General features: G+C 45.6%; 1 protein-coding gene across 17 annotated transcripts in view; it reads left to right on the top strand.

Annotated features, from left to right (window-relative positions):
* Positions 1-12,945, top strand: part of AKAP13 (A-kinase anchoring protein 13) — a 342,746-nt gene that overhangs the window by 322,472 nt on the left and 7,329 nt on the right. For 11 of the 17 annotated variants that reach the window (XM_030764022.2, XM_030764018.2, XM_089906837.1 and 8 more), the window contains 9 exons: positions 878-954; positions 1,486-1,667; positions 1,788-1,870; positions 4,540-4,734; positions 7,797-7,958; positions 8,387-8,457; positions 8,928-8,972; positions 11,775-11,825; positions 12,468-12,917. In XM_030764022.2, the coding sequence (XP_030619882.2) occupies positions 878-954; positions 1,486-1,667; positions 1,788-1,870; positions 4,540-4,734; positions 7,797-7,958; positions 8,387-8,457; positions 8,928-8,972; positions 11,775-11,825; positions 12,468-12,917 (1,316 nt within the window). Of the gene's footprint in view, positions 1-877; positions 955-1,485; positions 1,668-1,787; positions 1,871-4,539; positions 4,735-7,796; positions 7,959-8,386; positions 8,458-8,927; positions 8,973-10,163; positions 10,223-10,776; positions 11,125-11,774; positions 11,879-12,467; positions 12,918-12,945 lie in introns of those variants that run through there. The other 6 variants (XM_089906834.1, XM_089906835.1, XM_089906836.1 and 3 more) reach the window with 6 other exon arrangements.

Genomic DNA, 12,945 nt, shown 5'->3' with positions numbered 1-12,945 from the left:
CCCACCCAGGAGGCGGCTGCATAAGTCAGCCCGTTGTTTTCCCAGAGATTTGTAGGCTCCCCTTTCCAGAGTGAAGGCGGTACAGAGGGACCTGTTAGGTCTCAGTAGACGGCTCACCTCCAGGGAGGTCCCACTTTGTCCTTAAGGGAATAATGGGAAATGTCACTTCATACTCCTAGAGGGTTAGAACAAGAGTTTGTGGCATTCTTTTGATTCCTGGATCCAGCTAGAGATGGTAATTTGGCTTTTGTTTTGTCTTAATTGAGAAGAAGAGAAGGCTGTGTCCACGGTGCAGAGGGGTTGAGGTTGACTGTGCTGTGTTGGAGCTGGGAGCGGAGCCACTGCACTTCGTGTACCTGTGACGGCAGTGGGTGTTGTCTAGCCATCCGTGTCCTCTAGGACGTGTGGATGAAGCCTGCCTTTCATTAGACTGAGATATTCTTGTACATCACCTTCTGGCCGCCTTCCTGTCTGCTGTCCCACGCCTTTTTCCCATTAGTATGATCAGAAGTTGAGAAATACTATGACCTGAGTATTATGACCTGTAGACTGTGTTGCTATTTAGCATCTGTTAAAGTCCTGCTTTCCAGCTTTACTCTTATTTATTCTTAAAAATCTTGCCTTGTGGGATATATCTTTCCAGCACTGAGTGCTTAAGCCTTCCCAAGGCAAGGCTTTGGTGATAGACCCCATTTTAAAATGCCTCTAACAATCTAATGACCATATGTGGACCCTGCAGAAATGTCAAGCCCTTGCCTTGGAGGAGTGTAATAATGTGCTGTGCGGGTGTGTTGCTGAGTTTTCCTCTAATGAAGTGCCCTGAAGGTGCTTCACCGTTCAGTGGTCATTGTTCTCTCTTCCCTTCCCCCCTCTACAGAGGTTCAAGCGGTCCTGCTTACTGACATTTTAGTTTTCCTTCAAGAAAAAGACCAGAAATACGTCTTTGCGTCATTGGTAAGCTGAACTGTTTGTGTGCTGTTTGTAATGAACAGTATTCAAACCGGTGATGGTAGGTGTTGAGTGTTAACACTGTATTACTGCTCTCCCACCTTCTTAAAATTGGCTCAGGACCAATGCCTCCGAGTCATTCCTTATATACCCTTGCAATTTTCTGCCCGCCTCCCTCCCCACCAATTATTTTTCTGTTCCCTCATAATCCTTTTGAGAGCCTTTGGAATTTGATCTAAAAAGAAATCTGTCACTGGAGTATGTCTCACACATTACGTATTACAAATCTTGCCAATTTATCACATTGCCAACCAGATTCTGTGACAAACCGGAAAGGACTCATCATGCAGAAAACAGGACTCGAACCTTGATAACCTTAAATTTTCGTTTCCTTTTTGGAAATCTTTTTCTGTTGGATAAAATGTGAGTGAGCCATATGCTTTTAAAAGGCATCCAGTCTTACCTTAGACGGAGGTTGTCTGAAGAGCTAGACTGTTGTATCCATGTCTTAACATCTGCGCTCTCCCCATTTTCCAGGACCAGAAGTCGACGGTGATCTCTCTAAAGAAGCTGATTGTAAGAGAGGTAGCACACGAGGAGAAAGGTTTATTCCTAATCAGTATGGGGATGAAAGTTCCAGAGATGGTGGAAGTCCACGCCAGCTCCAAAGAGGAGCGGAACAGCTGGATTCAGATCATCCAGGACACGATCAGCACCCTGTGAGTCACACACCCTGGCCCACCCCCGCCTCCTGGTACCTCTGTGGTTTCATAACGGTTGGGCCGCCGTCAGACTAATTGACATCTTCAGGATGTGCTGTTTTGTTATGGTTGTATTAGGAACAGAGATGAAGATGAAGGAATTCCTAGTGAGAATGAGGAAGAAAAGAAGATGTTGGACATCAAAGCTCGGGAGTTAAAAGGTAAAGCTGGTGGAAGCGGTCTGAGGCCCTGTCTGGGCGCGTCTGCAGTCCCGTAGAGTCCCCGCTGCACCTCCATCCCAGAGCCATGCCGGCAGGGATGTCAGCCGAGGAGAGGAATAGCTCCTAACAGAAGAGAAACCAGATCTGAGCTGGCACAGGTCCTGGGGAACAATGGCTGTAGGAATGTGTCTGATACTAGATCGAGGGGATATTGGCTCTCTCGTCTCGGTATCAGTGTCCTTGGACCCTGGTGACAGTCTTTGTACTTTGTCACAGAAGAATCTGCCAGAACTCATGGTCACATCTAAGATTAAAACAAGGAGAGAAAGGTACTTGCGGGAAAGAATTTTCCAGTTGATCCATTTGTCAGTCACCCCCGCCACTGTGCCCTGCGTTCCAAATCCATCATGAGGTGGTTTGGGGAGAAGTGTGCTTATGGGTTATGTTTGACCACGCTCTGTCAAGGCCCTACTGTTTCACGTAGTCTTGTTGGCATCCCTGCAAGACCTGTATTGTAATCCCCACTGTGTAGGTGAGAAAGCTGAGGCCCATGAAGGCCAAGCAACCCAGGGTCACACACACACAGTTCATGGCAGAGCCAGGGCTGTGCTCCCTGTCTGCTCAGCTGCAGGGCGCAGTGCTCGTGCCCCTTTGCCGGTGCTTGCTGAGTGTTCTGAAGTAAATACGTGTTGTGCTTTGGGTAGAAGTAAGGCCCAGAGTCAAGGAAATATAGGCACCCAAGGAGTTTACTTATTGCTTCATTCTGTTTCAATGGGGAGAAAAACAAAAAAAGAGATGGACGGATTTAGACTGGAGCCAGTATCACATTTTTTAATCTCTGCCCGTGATTAGGATGGCAGAGATAAGAACTGCCTTCTTTTCACATGTATGAAGCACCTGGCCAGGCATAACGCTAGGTGCTAGGGATGCAACGAGCCCTAAAACACTGTCCCTGCCATCAGGAAACCCACACTCTGGCAAGGGAGATCTACATAAATGACAGGCCACCTAGACCACAGGCACATGTAAAGTGTGTAGGACCCACGAATCCTGCCTGTGGTGAGTCTCACAGAGAAGATGACACAGGAGCTACATCTGAAAGAAATTACCTCACCAGATGAAGAATAGTTAGGTGAAAAGTGAAAAAGGACTTGACATGTCTGCCAAGGAATGAAGGTTTGGTATGTCTGGAGAGTAAGGGCTGAGTGATGGGAGAGTAAGCCAGGAAGCCACCACACCTTGAAAGGCAACAAAGGGAATGATACAATTTCTTTAGCAAAATTTAAACTTAAATTTTTTTAATTGGTATTGACACCAGTTGGGAGAATTGCTTGGGGGACTGGGGGAGCCCACTGGGAGTGGAAAGGCCAGTTGGGGGACTCTTGGGATAAGTTTGGTGAGAAATGGCCTGGAGCGGGGATGGACGTGAGTAAGAAATAAGGAACCACTGTGGGTGGTGGGACAGAGTGAGGAGACAAAACCGCTCCCAGGTTTCCAGCTGGGCAACTGGGGGATGACAGTGTTGTTGCCTGAGGAAGAGGCCACAGGCTACAGGGAGGAGGCGGGGTGGCAAGAAGGGAGAACAGAGGTTTCTGACGTGCGGAGAACAAGGCGTCTAGGTGGAGAGAGCCGCCTGACAGTGGGACTCAGCGGTCTGGTGCTCAAAAAGTGGGTAGGATTTGGGGTGCCTTTTGTGAGTTACCAGCACATAAGAGGTAATTGAAGCCATGGGAGTGACTGAGGTCCCCGAGAGGAAAGCATGTAAAGTATAGAAAGGAGTCTAGGATGGAGCCCAGGGCTGGGGGGTGGGGGAAGCCCAGATACTCATTCATGGCAGGTGGCAGGTCTGGTCTGTAAAGTGCTGGAGTAAGAGTGGTAGGAAGAGAACCAGCAGCAACCTCAAAAGCAGATGGGGAGGGAAACAGTTTTATTTTATTTTATTCATTCATTCATTCATTCATTCATTCATTCATTCATTCATTTTGGGCTGCCTTGGGTCCTCGTTGCTGTACGCAGGCTTTCTCTAGTTGCGGCTACTGGGGGCTTCTCCTTGCGGTGGCTTCTTTTGTTGCGGAGTACAGGCTCTAGGCGCACGCAGGCTTCAGTAGTTGTGGCTCGCAGGCTGTAGAGCGCGGGCTCAGCAGTTGTGGCACACGGGCTTAGCTGCTCCACGGCATGTGGGATCTTCCCGGACCAGGGCTCAAACCCGTGTTCCCTGCATTGGCAGGCAGATTCTTAACCACTGCGCCACCAGGGAAGTCCGGGAAACAGTTTTAAATGGGGGAAGTCATCCATGCTGGAAAAGATGAAATGAAAGGCTTCACTGGATTCAGTAGTGAAGGGTAACCTTGGAAAGAGCAGATGCAGAGTGATGGGCGGAAGCCAGAGAAGAGTGTGTGGGTTGAGAAATAAACAGCAGGCAGGAGAATGGAACAGAGTGCAAGTTCGTTATGTCAGAAATTCTGGCATTTGCATAGAAAGACCCAGGATAGTTTTCCAGGTAGACATTACAGATCAAAAGCTTGATACTGCCTTCATGATGAAAAAGAAAGTGGGGGAAGCTGTGTTCCTTGTGGTTCCATGCGTTACCACAAGGTGGTGGTCATGTCTTAGTCATCTCATCATAGTGAACAGTCAAGTCACCAGATCTCTTCTCTGTGCACCTGCAGAACAACTTCAGCAAAAGGACCAGCAGATCCTACTCTTACTGGAAGAGAAGGAGATGATTTTCCGGGCCATGACTGAGTGCAGCACTCCCTTGCCAGAGGATGGCTCCCCAACTCAAAGCTCTAGAATCCTCTTCCGATCCAACACAGAAGAGGCTCTCAAAGGAGGGCCTTTAATGAAAAGTGCCATAAATGAGGGTAATTTACATTCAGCATTGCCCCCCTCTTTGTCTCCTCCCACAGTGGTTTACACACTAATATTATCTACCAGTTTGTACTTTTTTATTGTAAAATAAATCACAAATACAGAAAACAACCCAATACATATTTCGCTTTAGTAAATTATTATCAGGTGGGCATCCTTGTAACTACTACCCAGGTCGAGAAATAAAATGTGGCCAGACCCCTTAAAGCCCTTCCACATGTCCTGTCCCCATCAGAGCTCTCTCCCTCCCTCCTGAAAGTATATTGTGACTTTTACAGTAATCGCTTAGGTTTCTTTATGGTTTTATGGCCAAGTGCCTGTTCATAGACCCTGTGGCTCAGTTGTATTCATGGTTTTTGATATGCCTTTTAGGATTCTTTATTTACAGTCCTCCACCCACCCCACCATCCCTTTCTTTTCCACACAATTTATCCTTGAGCTTTGACCTGTGGGTTTCTCTTTTTGGGTTTTATTCACACAGGGGTTCTGTTCTTCTGCCCTCCGTTTCCTTTAGATTCTCTGCTGGACTCGGGGGCTCAGTTGCTCAGACATAATCCCTTTGGCAAAAGCTGTGTTACCGGAGTGTTGTGCGCTTTCCTCTGGGGGCACAAAATGTCTAGTTGTAACATATAGGGAAAACAAGATAAAAGGATAAATGCTTGATTTTTTTCTCCCCCATTATTTACCAGTTTTCAAAGTAGTGAATTGATTACGGTCATTCTCTGAAAGTGACCGGTACTTTTAATATATTATTATAGACTCATGAATTAAATATGTCTGATGCGCTTCAAGTTGTTGCAGTTCTTATCCTTATTAAAAGTTAAAAAGGTCCTCTCTTTGCCAAGGAGCACCTCTTTGTGGGGCCTCTGAGTCCTTTTCGCGTGACCCCAGCAGTCTTTGAGAGCTGCTTTGCTGTTTGGTATGTTAAGATGTTCCAGGCTCATCTTGTTTTCTGCCCATACCTGGAATTAGCCATGTTTCTGAGAAGCTCTGGTTTCTTTTAGTGGGAAGTGGTATTTCAAGACCACTGTTTAGGCGCTTGGGGTGGTTATTGCTGCTGGGATTTTCATTGTTACTAGGTTGGGCCTTTTCAGTGGGCCGCTTTGGGGGAAATATCCTTGTGTGTGTGCATGAGGGGATGGCCTAATGAATTCACACATATTTAATGTGTGAATTTTCTTCCACATTGTGAATCCTCATTCTCAAGGATACATCGTAGAAATAAAACATCCTGTATTTACCTTAACATACACATCAGAATAACAATACTAACACTACTATCGCTAAATATGACTCTTTTATGCTATCCCCATTCCCTCCCCCCTTTTTTATTTACCAGTTGTACTCTGTCTATACTGTCAGCTTACAACCACTGTATATGGCACTCTCCCCTTCTTAGACCCGAACTGTAGTCTTCATTCTGCAAGAACCACCACCAGTTTTTATCAGTGTCTCTCCAGTCATTTTGGATGTCTAAAGCTTATTCTTTAGTAGATGTCTCAGGAGAGGTTCATGAGGATAATATACCGAGTCCTTGCATATCGGTAATAATTTGTGCCCTTTATACTTGAAAATCTGTTCTGCTGGGTATAAAATCCTTGGTTCACGTTCTCTTCCTCTGAGTGTCTTAATTCTCAAATATTTATTTATTTTTTTCTGACGTAAAGCATCGCTGGCAGAGTCTGACCGTAATTTGATTTTCCCCATGTAAGTCACGTGCTCTTTGCCTAGACGCCCAAAGGATTTTTTCCCCCTAAATCCGAGTAGTTTTACTAGAATATGCCTTGGTGCTGGTTATCCTGGAATGATGTTCTCGGGTTCACAGTGTTCAATTTTGACATATAGTTTCAGATTTTTCAGATTTCAGAGATGTATTCTTATAGTTTTTAGTATTTTTCCTACACCCTTGCTTTGATTTTCTTCTTCAAGAACTCCCACTATCCACATGTTGGATCATCTTTGCCTGTCTTCAATACTTCTTGCTTCCCATAGTACTTTTTATAGCTTCATCTTTTTAATGTTTAAATATCCTTTCACCATCTATTATCTTAAGTCATTTTCTTTTGGGTTTATTTGTTCTCATATTCTAGTTCAGTTTCCATTTCTTAAAGGGATACCTTTTTTCCTTTCATTTCCACTTGAGTTTTGCCACCTCCTTTCTGTGTTTTCTGATTCTGACTTAGGTTCTTTCATGTCTTGTGTCATTGTCTTTATTTTATTAGCTCACTTACTTTATGGACATGTCCTTCTGATGTGCTTTTATTATATGTAGGGAAGTTATGCCCCTTGTTCTTTCTCTCTCTCTGCCTTTCCCGAACTTTGTGTGGGATTTGACTTTGATGTTGTTCTGTTGCTCATTTTTGTGTGAAATACATTTCCTACATTTTTAGGCTAAGATAGCATCTTTCGCTTCATCGGACTCTTCTATTGTTTTCATGTAGTGTTTTTAGAAAATAACAATGGCTTGTCTTAGGAGATTCCCTGCCTCTGTTTCCTCCCTTATTCCATCTGGACCTTCTTTTTCCTTTATCTCTGTTGCTTCTCTCCTGCTCAATTTTTATTCCATTGTCAGCACGTTCTCCTTTCTGTGGGACACTGCTGCTCTAGAAGGGAACCCTAGCTGGTTGGATTTGAGAATTCAGATGCTGAGACTGCTCTAGCCCCTTGACCTCCCTATGGGAGGGGCAAAAAGCCTGCCAGTTTGAACTGCAGTTCTCAAATTGCCTCACCTTACTTCCTAGGGAATTCCTTTTGGCTGCTTTGGATCTGACTCCCGGAGCCATGCTCCTTCCAGTAAATTACTCTGCCTTCCCTGTACCCTTTTAAATCTCCTAGGTCTCATGTGAATAAGGCTGAAGAGTTAATCTCTGCATTTCCAGTAGAATCCATCTAATGCATGTATCCTGAGCTGAGAGCTTTCTCTCAGCAAAGGAAGTCACGTAGTCACTTTGGAATTTTCTGTTCCTCTTCCCTTTACATATAGTGTATTTCCATGAGATTTTCTTTTTCCCATTAAAAGAGGAGATGTCAGTTTTGCATGTTTCCTTTCTTCCAGTGGAGATCCTTCAGGGCTTGGTGAGTGGAAGCCTGGGAGGCACACTTGGGCAGGCTGTCAGCAGCCCTGTTGAACAAGAAGGCATGGTAGGCCCCGTTTCCTTGCCCCGGAGAGCAGAGACCTTTGGAGGATTTGACAGCCATCAGATGAATGCTTCAAAAGGTCAGTGGTTTTGAACTCATGTGTTCTTATGGGCAATCCTTAACTATCACAACTAAAAATGATCTGTACTCTGGGAGCTCCGTCTCCTCTGTCCCAATCAGTCAGTAAATGTTTTAGTGAGATCCTAATAAGTATCTAGCTGCTAAAACACTCAGGAACCTCTATGAATGTCATGTTCATTTTCAGTAATAAAAGAGGTTTTCCTGAGATCTCAGCTAAGCTGTAGCCAAAGGGGGGGTAATAACACTTGTTTTTCCTTTCTGCTTCTAGTTCTTCTGCATCCGTAAAATTATTAATAATCAGTCCCTTAGCTGCCATTGGCATTAATAGGATTCAGAAATACTCTGTCCCTAAGCTATGTATATAGTATTTCATTGGCTAATCTGTTTTACAACGGCAAAAAAACCCCACCTTGTTTGTTTGTTTAGGAGGTGAGAAGGAAGAGGGCGATGATGGCCAAGATCTTAGGAGAACAGAATCGGATAGTGGTCTGAAAAAGGTATTTCTTTCTAAAGTACACTCCCTAAGTCCTCCCTGGCACTTCCTCTAAATTCATAGTCTTTGAAACTAGCCTACTTTGATTTTGTTTTGGATGCCCAATTTGCCGTTTTTATTTCCTGTTTTATCTGAAGAGGAAAGCACGTTTTTAAGCAAACAGTACAATTCAGAGCCCCACGTTCTTGGCCGTTGGGCCTGTCTCCAGACACCACGTCTACGTGCACAGCTCTGCCGCGGCCGTGGCTGGACCAGTTTCATTAAGAGGCTTGTTTAAATGCACACACCCACCTGAACTCTTTGCAAGGCTTCAGTAACAGTTCAGCCTCAAATCTTTACTGCCCTGCAGTGAGAAGCTACTGTAAAAAAGAACGAAAACGGGAAGTCACAGCATAACTCAGACACACGCTGAATATCATTCTTGCCTCAGAGTCTTCGTTGTTTTTAAATGCACTTTTTTTGTTTGTTTTATAGGGTGGAAATGCTAACCTGGCATTTATGCTTAAAAGAAACAGTGAGGTAAGAACATTATGAGCTATTTAAAAGAATATGATTTCGTTATAATTGCTAGGTTAGGAATACTCATTTCTGTTTTGCCATGATGAACAAGCTTGGCTCCTGGCTGATCTGTGCAGTTGTGTTTCCTTTCCCTGGCCCCAGGGCCTCGTCTTGCCCTTTTGCCAGAGTACTGCCTCTGCTTCTCTGTCCTTGAGAAGCCCCTTGCTTTCTCTAAACGTGGGCCATGAAGCTCCCACGGTGATTTCTTTCCATCTGCGCACACTGCGTAGAATTTGTAGCCACCTTTGCTGTAATACAAGCCTGGCAGCAAAGCCACAGTCTGGAACGTGGCAAATTAACTTGTGGGTAAAATTTTGCATAATAATTTCTTATGCTGCAACTCAGCTTGAGTTTTCTTCTCCGAGCACTGCTTTTCGCTCTGTGTGTGTCACTCTAGAAATAGCCTTGTCGTCTCCTAGCTAGAGATCGGGTCCCCACGGAAGTCTTTCATCGGCCTTCCGCTGAGCTCCGCTGACCCTGCAGGATAACCCACGCCTTTCACTGTTTCTCCATCTCCTTGGGTCCCTCTTAAGAAATCCTCCTCAAGGTTACTACTGTCTCCAAACCTAGTTGACTCCAAGCGTGTGACTGTGTCAGCAGGCTGGAATTGGACACAGGACAGTGGGGTGCTAGGGTGTAGCTCTCAGGGTGTTCTCTGTGTTTCTTCCTGCTTTTAATGGAATACCTTAAATCCCTGAGGAGCTTGGTTTTGAAATTTCAGATTAAGGAAATCTTTCCTTTTTTCCCTAAAACACAGAAGGGTGTTTTTTGTCTTCTGTTTGTTGGCATGTTAGTCTACACGCTGACGTAACCCCTTTCAGCGTGTCCATCCTTGAATGAAGTAAGCCTGCTCCCACACAGGCTGCTGTGCTCTAGCGCTGCTTAAAAAGTAGCCCTTAGTTGATTTTTTCACCTGGCAACTTTCCCCTCATTTTTAGTGAGAAGAGTCAGATAAGAGACAGTACAAGACCAGTGGTTTTCAGGCATTCCAGCATGGGTTATACACTACGGATGCTCAGTCAGAGTCAGCTGGTCTGCTGTGACTTCTCCCTCTCTCTGTTAATTAAGAATAAACTTAAATGAGGGGTAAATCGTATTCTCAGAAGAGCTAAGCCTGATAATAAAGTTTTTGTGTTTTAAATATTATAAAAGGAATACATGTTTGTGGTAGAAGATTTGGAAAACATCCAATAATGTAAAAAAGGAAAAAAGTAAGTAAACATAGTACCACTGAGCAATAGCTACTATTAAATGTTTGGTGTTCATATTTCCAGCCTTTTCTTATACAGGACATGTACTTTATGTGTGAGTGCGAGTTGCATAAACATAATTTTATACAATTTGTTTCACTACTCCCTGGAGCTTCGTATCCTGCTTTTTTTCTCTTAAGACACCAAAAGCATTTCCCCAGGGCATATTTGTGCAAAACATGCTAATCGGGCTTCCCTGGTGGCACAGTGGTTGAGAGTCCGCCTGCCAACGCAGGGGACACGGGTTCCTGCCCCGGTCCGGGAAGATCCCACATGCCACGGAGCCTGCGCATCCGGATCCTGTGCTCCGCAACAGGAGTGGCCACAACAGTGAGAGGCCCGCGCACCGCAAAAAAAAAAACAAACAAAAAATCCCAAAAAGAAACATGCTAATTAACAGCTGCATATTATTATGTTATGTGCCATAATTTATTTAATCTTTCCAGTGGTTCTTTCTCTACTTTTTTGCTTTTTAAATGATGCAGTCAAGAGCATCCTCATACTTTTTTTTGCAGGGCTCTGATTATTTCTTCAGCATGTCATCCGCCCTCTATAAAGGTTATACAGCGTTCATCCCTGTCAGTAGAAGAGTATCCATTCTCATCATACTTTCATCAACACTGGGAATAATTTTTTAATTGACATTTTGTTGATAAGTTCAAGTGGTTATTTATTTTTGCATTCTTCTGATTTCAAATAAGGTTGAATCATTTTTAATATGTTATATAATTGGCCATTTGTATTTCTTCTTTTGTGAATTGCTGGTGTATGTTCTGTGCCTGTTTTTCTACTAGAATATTCGTTATTTTGTCGATCTATGAGAGCCTTTTTTAAATTAAAGGTTTCTTTTGCCTTGTTCTGTTCACTGTTTCCTTTGCCTTTTTATTATACATTTTTACATAGTAAAAGTTGAAATTGTGTGTGTGTGTGTGTGTGTGTGTCTGTGGTTTCTTCCATTGTTTCTGTCTCTGAAAAGCCTTCCCTATTTCAAGATCAGAAAACATTCTCACATTTTCTTACAGCTCTTTTACAGTTCTTTTCTACACTTAACATTTCAATCCATTTGAATGTTTTTTCTGTGGATCCCAACTTAATTTTTTCCAACGATTTAGCCAGTTTTTTCAGAACAATTCACTGAATATTCTTTCCTTCTCCATTGACTAGAAATGCTCTTTGTATCATATACTAATGCTGCGGTTTGCTTCTGGGCTTTCTGTTTTGTTACATTGGTGTGTTTGCCATTTTTGTGGCAGTCATTTTAAATAATTGGAGCTTTGTAATACCTTTCACTGTGTGCTGACTTCCCTCCTACATACACACTTACTTCGTTTGATCTTGTTTTTCTTGGCTACTTGTACCGGCTTATTCTCTGTGGTGCTTTCAGTCTGAAAGAACTTGGTTCAAATGCAAGCCCCTTGCTGTGTGGTAGGGTGGGTTCTTGTCGGATGACACGCAGTGTGCTGGGGTCTGAGCCTCCGAGTCTGAGGTGATGGTCCTTTGATTCCTTTTGCAGCCGGTCATCCAGAGCGTCGTCCATCTCCACGAGCTCCTCAGCACTTTGCAGGTATGTGCCCTTCTCCCTTATCCCTTCACTTCCTTGTTTCGAGAGAATCGGTGACCAGGGTATCTCGTTGGCCTGGATCTTTGAGGTCTATAGGTTTCTTATGGATAAATGGGGCCCTCAGACTAGAGAAGACTGGCTCTCATGATGAGAAAGGTTCCAGAATGCAGTGGTTAGATTATCATCGACCCGCTAAGACTGGACTTGACGAGCACATGGTGGACTGCAGGTACCCTTGACAGCCATGCCCCAGAGCACATGGGGTGCTGACATGCACAGAGGACATGGTTTCAGTCTGGAAGGCCTTTGGTAGGATTGTAAGTTTCCATATTCCATGTCTCTGTGTGGTATTTGGGTAGGGTGACCCTCCCCACACAGCTTTCTGGGAATATCCTCAATTTCTAACCAGTCCAGTTCATACCTCCTCCCACCTCCCAAACACACACTCCCCACCCCATACAAAGCCGCTGACTGCCAAATCCGAGTCCCCCACACCACTGACATTGTGACTTGGTTGCCGCCCAGGGTTATGCTGGAGCATTTTCCCAGAGCAGCTTAGAAACCAGGGGAGGGCCGTAGTCTGGGGTGGCGTCCTCGTCCTCCAGGCGGAGGCGCATCGTCCCCCCTCGTGCGCCTCCCCCGCAGGGGGTGGTGCTGCAGCAGGACAGCTACATCGAGGACCAGAAGCTGCTGCTGACCGAGCGGGCGCTCACGCGGACGGCGTCGCGGCCCAGCTCCCTCATCGAGCAGGAGAAGCAGCGCAGCCTGGAGAAGCAGCGCCAGGACCTGGCCAACCTGCAGCGGCAGCAGGCGCAGCACCTGGAGGAGAAGCGGCGGCGCGAGCGCGAGTGGGAGTCCCGCGAGAGGGCGCTGCAGGAGCGCGAGGCGCGGCTGGCGCAGCGCGAGGACGAGCTCCGGCGCGGCCGCCAGGACCTGGAGCGCGAGCACGACGAGCTGCAGCAGAGGAAGGTCGCCTACCAGAGCGACCTGGAGCGCCTGCGCGCCGCCCAGAGGCAGCTCGAGCGCGAGCAGGAGCAGCTGAAGCGGGAGGCCGACAGGCTCAGCCAGAGGCCCACCGACTGTGACATCGGCCAGGTACGGGGCGCTGGGGGGCCGGGTCACG

Source organism: Delphinapterus leucas, chromosome 2, assembly GCF_059928025.1.
Source record: "Delphinapterus leucas isolate spDelLeu-1000000601 "Yukka" chromosome 2, BTC_Dleu_Yukka2, whole genome shotgun sequence".
Classification (NCBI taxonomy): Eukaryota; Metazoa; Chordata; class Mammalia; order Artiodactyla; family Monodontidae; genus Delphinapterus; species Delphinapterus leucas.
Note: the sequence above shows the minus strand (reverse complement) of the source record. Positions and strands in the feature narration are given on the sequence as shown.